We start from the raw sequence: 7,430 nt of genomic DNA on the forward strand, positions 1-7,430 counted from the left end.
CCTCCGACGAGGCGGTGGTGTTTGAGACTGACAGCATACCGACGGAACGCCGTCACTGCTGTCTGACTGAATGACCCGGGCTGGGTACATTGAGTGGTAGTATATGAACTAACAGCATATTTAAATGTTGAGGGTTGAACTCCAGTCTGAGACGCTGGATAGCTCTTCAAAACGAAGTGACGTTAGCCGAAGCTATTTGTTGCCTCAAGCTAGCAGCCCCTGTCAAGCTAGCCACTAGTAGGTAAGGTTAGCCGATTAGCTAATACTAGCTGGACTGTCTGTCGGCGGACCTGCGTGGACATTAATACGTTACTGTCAGTGTAAAGCCAACTAATTGGCCAGCCTTTTGTGCTGTCCTATGGTCTCACTCCGCTAGCTGTCTGTGCCAAAATGTCCACGACTTCGTTGGATAAAGAATTGCAGGAGCGACTGAGAGAAGCGTCTGCCATTGGAGATATCGACGAAGTGCGTTCGCTGGTTGAAAGTGGGGTAAATGTTAACTCACAGAACGAGATCAACGGTTGGTGAGTGTTTCCAGTGAATCATCACAGTTTGTGTCTGACTTTTCGAGTGTTTAGCTTCACCGATTAAAAGGCTCGTAGGAGCCACTGAGCCAAGTGCGTCGGTGCAGGGATAAACATGATTATCCTATTAGGCGACCAGAAGCCTGTTGACCAGTCAGGCTTGCCCCGTTCAGAATGCCTTTTATCACTCCGCACGACGGTGGTCAGACAGACTCATTGTTGCTTTCATGATGATTCATGACTTCAAATTGAGTTGTTTTTATTTGTCACTGTAAAACCACAATATAATTACAACAAATCCTAAAAGTACGTGCAGGCAAGAAAAAAACGTCATAGGGGCTCTGACCATAGCTAGATCAAATGTACTTACAGGTGCATTTCAGTAAACTAGATGATCGAGCATGTAATTTATTTCAGCACTTTAAATCCAAAAATAAAACTTGTGAATATATATTTATGTGTATATATATTTATTATGCACACAGTCTGTTAATTGCAATGATTGTAGCTTGCAGCCAATGAAAACATAGTATTATGATGATTTTGTTCATTAAGTTTGATTACAGCCTTTTGACAAGTTTATCCATCCATGAATTACAACATCATGGATGCAATCAGCCTCTGGCTCTGCTGAGGTGTTAAAGCGCAGCTTGCATTAATAAACGGCCTTCTGTGTTGTTGGGCCTGTTGTCTCTCATTTTCCTTTTGCCTATGCTCCATAGTTACTCTATGGGGTTTCAGCCAGACGGGTTTCCTGGGCAGTCAAGCGCAGTAATAAACACAGCAATATACTAGCTATTGGTTCTTTGGCAGTGAGGGCAGGTGCTAACTCCTTTCCTAAAGTGAAAGCAGCCTTTCCATAAAGCTTGTCCACAGAGACGGGCATGATGTGCTCTTAAAATTTCCTGGTAGTTGGCTGCACTGTTTGGACTTCAGAAAACACAGTGGGCCAACAACAGCAGATGATGCTACTCCCATAAACTTCGCCAACTAAAAACCTCACCCTGGACCTCAAGCCATTTGAGTTCTGTGTCTCGCCTTTCCATCTCTAGGACCTTAATTTGTACATGAAATGCAAAATAAACTTTTAAAAGAGGACTTTCAACCACTGAGCAACAGTAGAGTTCTTTTTGTTTTTAGCCTGGTAAGACACTTGTGATGTTGTTTGTGGTACCAAAGTGGCTTAACGCAAGGGATGCAACAGTTAAGGCCCGTATCCTGGAAACGTGTGTGTGCGTGCGTGTGTGTGTGTGTGTGTGTGTGTGTGTGTGGAGGCTCTTGAAATGCGTAGTCCAGCCGCAGTCAATCCCTTTTAAATCTCCCCCCAAACTCTTACATTTGCTTTGCTTCACAATCCTGTCAAGGCTGCAAGTATCCCTGTTGTTTGTGCACATTTTTCTGCCACACCTTTTCCTTCCCCTCTGCTTTCCAATAATGAGCTTGAACACAACACAGAAACCTGTACACAGCCGGCTCCTTTACAATGAACTTTTGTGGCTAGCCCTCCTTGTGCAGGATGTCAATTTCTGTGTTGGGCGACTGTTAAATCAGCTGTCCTTGCCATGGTTGTGTAGTCCATAGCATGGCCATAAGATAATATTTCTGTATTAAAAGTATCTTTTATGGGTCTTCTGCAATTTTCTGATTATCTGAGAAACTAAGTTTAGGGCTCTCATTGGCTGTAATACATAATCATCAAGATTAACAAAAATGAATGCTTGAAATATAAAACTATGTATAATGAAGCTATAATATGATATTCATTTTTGTTTTAATGAATTAAAGAATTAGATTAAATAAATATACCATAGACAGAATAAAATTAAACAGTCTAAAAGAAAATGTAAATATTCATGCAGTAGACACCAAAAAACAGCCCAACTGTAATTTTATTTCTCACATTTTTGCAATTTTGTTATAAATGTTTAATAATAAGGCCTCCCATTTCAGATGAAAAACTCATGATGCTTTAATTAATTTAATTAATCTTTGAGACATTGGAGGAAGATATAGGTATTTATCTTTCTGTTACGATTGCACATATTACTGTTAATCTAAATCTAAATACTTGCCTGAAGACATGAAGTTTGCAAATAAAAGAAATATATAAATAAATAAAAAACATCAGCATCTGAAATAAAAAGCGGATTCTTTATGAACAAACTACAAATAAAAAAACCTTACCAATAAAAGAGAAGCTCCCATTGCTATATTACAATATAAAATATATGGATAAATCAGCCTGCAAAAGAATTATTAAGCACTTCTGGTAAACATCACAAAGTTTACCAATAATCTCAAAGGATTAGAAAATTTTACTTAAAACAAAATTAAAATCATCTGTCCAGTTTAGATTTTCATGGAGCATAACATGTTAACGAAACTTGAGCTACTACATTTTTATTGTATAGAGAGAAGGGTTGGAATTACAACACATTTGAAATTTGAATTAAACCACAGTACATTTAGATCAATGTAAATTAAACGATAGCTTATTTCAGTTTATACCAGCAGCAGGTTAGATTTTAAAATGTCACACTGAGCTGTTGTCAGACATGATAAATGTAGACAGATTATCTTCATAAACTGTATAGTAAAGAAGCTATAGAGGGTGAATAGTAAAAACAGTGTTGCTTCTCCAATCCTTCCACCAGGACATGCTTGCACTGGGCTTGCAAGAGGAACCATAAGCACATAGTGTCCTACTTACTCAGTTGGGGAGCGGACAAAGAAATCCTCACGGCTAAAGAGGAGCTCGCCTCTCAGCTTACGTCTAAGCCAGAGATCAAGCGACTCTTGGGAGGTATATCTTTTTTTTTATGTACTTGTTGTTTCTGTCACATTCAATTTTAGGCATGTTCTGTGGGTATTATTTGTCTAAATCTGTTTATGAAAGGACTGTTTTTGTCACTATGTTAACCCTTTTGTAATTAATTATCATCTGTGCTCTTCAACAGTTGAGGTGGAGGAAGTGCCTGATGTCAAGGAGCCCGAGTTGCCAATCATTCCGAATTACCTGTCCAACCCGCCCTTCATGTATTCTAAGATGGACAATAAGTCAGAGATCCTCCAAAACCAGCACCTCACACAGAACGGCTCGAGAGACTACACCGAAGACACACAGAGTGATTCAGCCTCGCTTTCCTCAACCGTTGAGCTCCAGAAACCCCAGAGCCTGGTCTCCGATGGGCCCGCTCCTCCAACAAACCCTATCGTCAATCACAGCCATGCTCCAGCTGTTGAATTCATTCCTGTGTCTGAGCAAAACGGCGTGTCACCCAGCATGGCCTCGACCCACAGTCACACTGTTGTTAATCACACAGTGCCTATGGACCTCTCAGTCGAGCCTCATCTGGTCAACCATGCCGACTACTCTCACATGGTGGCCCACAATGGTACTGTGAGTTCACCTCCATTGACCTCGCCCCGTCCAGGCTTGTCTGGCAACAGTGGGAGCCAGGTGCAAGCTCCGGTGGCCAGCACAACCCCCACTATGAGCAGACAACAGTCTGTTTCACAGCATCTGAGCTACAACCAGGCGAATGGGCCCATGCCAGCTTTTCAGCCTTTGTTTTTCACAAGCACCTTTCCTGTCAATGTACAAGGTGGGTTAAATGTAAATCATACTGCTTCTGTTGTTTAGTGTTTATATAAATATAGCCATTACAAAAAGCCCATCCATCTTGTTAAACCAAAAAAGGCTTTTAGTGGATGTGAACTAAGACCCCCTCCAAAAGAGACAAGCATGCAAAGAAGTTAATCTGGTCTAACGAGAAAGCTTTCTGTGTAAATGCCTCAGTTATTCTGAGATCCTATTACTTTTATTAAATAAGCCACATTGTATTTGTAACCAAGAAGTAACTCCTGCTCTTTTCTTTCAGAGTTGGTTCTGAAGGTTCGTATTCAAAACCCAAATGCACGGGAGAACGACTTCATTGAAGTAGAACTGGATCGTCAGGAGCTCACCTATCGTTCCCTTCTGAGAGTCTGCTGCCGTGAGTTGGACATCAGTGCTGAGCACGTGGAGAAGATCCGCAAGCTGCCAAACACCTTGTTAAGAAAGGTACAGCAGATGTATCGTACAGTGTCATGTTCTCTTGTAGCTTGGTTCCAGTTGGAAATGTTCAATTTTTGTGTTAACGTTAAATTCAAATTAAAAAACTAGAGATGTTTTTAAAGAAAAAAACAACTTTTGTACGAAAAATAATCCATGATAGCCCAATGGGGACTGTATTTCTGAAGCTTACGCAACATTGCATTTATCTCTGAAACATTACTGTAAACCTTGAGGTTTGGCAGTGCTTGTTTTAGACTAGCAGTTACATGGTCATGCTGAGGTTAACGGATGGGAAAATTAGCCCAGTTGTGATAAATATTACAGCCTTTAGATCACCAGAATCACATTGAACTAGTTTTCAAATGAATCATTAGCTTCCTTGACAAAAAATGGCCTGGTGGAACTGCCTTTTTTTTAGTTAGGACTATTACATGTAAAATTAAAATATGTTGTGGAATATGAGTTTATTTCAGGTGATTTGTCTTTCCTGTTCAGGACAAGGACGTGGCTCGGCTGCAGGACTTTCAGGAGCTGGAGGTTGTGTTGGAGAAAGCAGAAGGCATGTCTCTTTTCTCTGGGACGGGAAGCCTAACAGACAGACCCTGCTACAACATGAAGGCTTCTCGCCTCACTTACTGAAGTCACCGCAAATCCAGAGGTGTCGCTGATGATGACGGGCTACTGTAGCTTCCCTCAGATAGTCGCCCTGCCCAGCTCCTTTGTTCCAGCTTTGATGTTTTACTAATATTCCCGCTGGGGTTTGTTTGTTCAGCTCTAGCTATTGTCCTCCTTCTGTCCTCTTCTGGGCCTTTTGCTGCTTTACTGTACCCAAATCAGTTCCAAGCGAAAGCTGATGCATGGTATCCTCAAATATGTGCAAAATGTTTGACCCTCTTTATCACGCTCTCCCACTTGCCTGTGCCAAGGTTCAAGTGGGTCAACAGAGGGGGACGTTGGCCTGTCTTCCTAATGGGCTGGACTCTGCAATGGCCTTATAAGGACAAGTTTTTATTGTGGCTCTGGACTTCAGGAAAATTGGCCAACAAGACATCAGAAAGGATTAATGTAACTCTTTCTAATCAGATCACCACCCGACCGCCATGCAGAACAAGTTGCAGCACAGTGGACCACACAGCAGCCGTAGTTTCTGACAAAATGATCTATTTAGTGATATCAAATAGTCTTGGTTGTGCACACATGCTCTTTGCATAAACTATAGTGTCTTCTCACAGACAGTATGTTATTATCCAAAGTAAAGCAAAGTTTATCTCATATCCTTTAACCTTTAAAATTGGCTGCCAATATAAGTATCTTTTCATCTCTGTCCCCTCATGGATGGAGAGAGTTTAGGAAATCTTCACTTCCCTGTTTTTGAAAATCCTTCAGCTTTACACTGTGGTTAGGAATAACACAGGAACTATGTTTTCCTCTCGGGCGTAACACTACATCGCTTCTTCCTCTTTATGTTCAGCTGTCGGCAAATGTGACGCGAGCGCCATGTTTTAGTTTTCTGTCATGTTAGTCTTCACTGATAGAGCTGAGGCATATCTTGCCCTCCGTCTGAGTACAACTTAAACGTTTTAAATCAAGAATGGTGTTAGAAACGTTTTCCGTCGCTGCCAGTTTGTTTAATGTTGATGAAAATCGAGACCAAAAAAAAAAAAAAAACCACTGAACTAGCCAGCAAAGACGCTAATGTCAGTAACAAACCTATCACTGCTTTAGAAGAGAATGTAGCTTTGTTAAAACAGTTAAAGACCACACATAATATCAATATCTATCATAATTAACGGTTTGCTATTCAGAGCCACTGTGCAATTCTGTTTTTGAACCATTTTTTCAGAACTAACATTTGCCTTTGACGCTTTTTATAGCTCGACAATTCACTCAGACGTTGACTCAAAGAATATCAACACTGTCGGCAAATAGTTGTTTGCTGAAAAGACCTACTCTTGTATTAGATGGCGGTGTTGTTTATGCTGCTCATGTTAACATGTTACTGGGGTTCGTATTTAAAGTGCAGTAAGTGGACACTAAACATGTCTTACAATCAGCATCTTACCTTGTGGTGAGAGTTTAATGCTCTGAGCCTCTAACTCTTTGTTTTTATTTCAGCTTAAGTAATGTGTGTGTATCGTTTTTAACCAGCTAGGCCTGTTTTGTTTGTGTCAGAAAACAAATCTACAGTTTTGCAGGAGTTTATCGCTGATGATGGAAAGTACTGAAAGGCTTTTGTTGGAGGGTGACGTGAAGGAAGAGGAATTTTTTTTCAGTAAGAAGAGCAGGAGAACTTTTAAGAGTAGTCATGCCAGAATAACAAATAAATGTTGCTGCCTGGGAGAACTTTGCATTTGTTAAAAAAACGAAATGATCTTTTGTGGAAAGGGGATGCCTACGTTGTGTTTGTTGGTTGCGCATTATTTCAAAAACCAGAATACAGTTGGAATTAACCTATGCATTCAGAGTCTGATATTTTTATATACAGTAGGACCTGTATACATGTACAAACAAACTAATAATAGGCACTGTTAAAAATGTGTTTTTGTTCTGGAAACCTCTGTTCTTTGATAAAGCATGTTAAATCAAGCAATCCCTTTTCCTCATCTTTTATTTAAAATGAACCATGTGCCTTATCTTCATCTTCTTATGCTTTTGCTGCTGAGAGCAGCCTATAGAAACATATAAAATGGTTCTGTTTGTAATGGCTTGTTTGCATAATGCCAGAAGTTCAACTATTAATATTTGAGTAACTCCTGACAACATTGTAAACTTTGGCAGCTTTGCTAGGATTTGGTCAAACGACCTTACATTTTTTAAGTTAATTAGTTCAAACTTAGTTCAAACACACA

The 7,430-nt window shown here is 40.3% G+C and overlaps 1 protein-coding gene across 1 annotated transcript; it reads left to right on the forward strand.

Annotated features, from left to right (window-relative positions):
* LOC124863847 (ankyrin repeat domain-containing protein 40-like) lies at positions 1 to 7,171 on the forward strand. The gene is made up of 6 exons (XM_047358367.1): positions 1 to 241; positions 377 to 524; positions 3,179 to 3,327; positions 3,482 to 4,129; positions 4,406 to 4,587; positions 5,077 to 7,171. The coding sequence occupies exons 2-6, from the start codon at positions 391 to 393 to the stop codon at positions 5,218 to 5,220; spliced, it is 1,257 nt and encodes a 418-aa protein (XP_047214323.1). The 5' UTR covers positions 1 to 241; positions 377 to 390; the 3' UTR covers positions 5,221 to 7,171.
* The last annotated feature ends 259 nt before the right edge of the window (positions 7,172 to 7,430 follow it).

The sequence above is a fragment of the Girardinichthys multiradiatus genome, chromosome Y, assembly GCF_021462225.1.
Source record: "Girardinichthys multiradiatus isolate DD_20200921_A chromosome Y, DD_fGirMul_XY1, whole genome shotgun sequence".
Lineage (NCBI taxonomy): Eukaryota > Metazoa > Chordata > Actinopteri > Cyprinodontiformes > Goodeidae > Girardinichthys > Girardinichthys multiradiatus.

Coding starts and splice junctions, on each gene's coding strand:
- LOC124863847 (XM_047358367.1), top strand. CDS start 391: ATGTCCACGACTTCGTTGGATAAAGAATTGCAGGAGCGACTGAGAGAA. Junction 525..3,178: donor CAGAACGAGATCAACGGTTG/GTGAGTGTTTCC, acceptor TCCTTCCACCAG/GACATGCTTGCACTGGGCTT. Junction 4,588..5,076: donor CAAACACCTTGTTAAGAAAG/GTACAGCAGATG, acceptor TTTCCTGTTCAG/GACAAGGACGTGGCTCGGCT.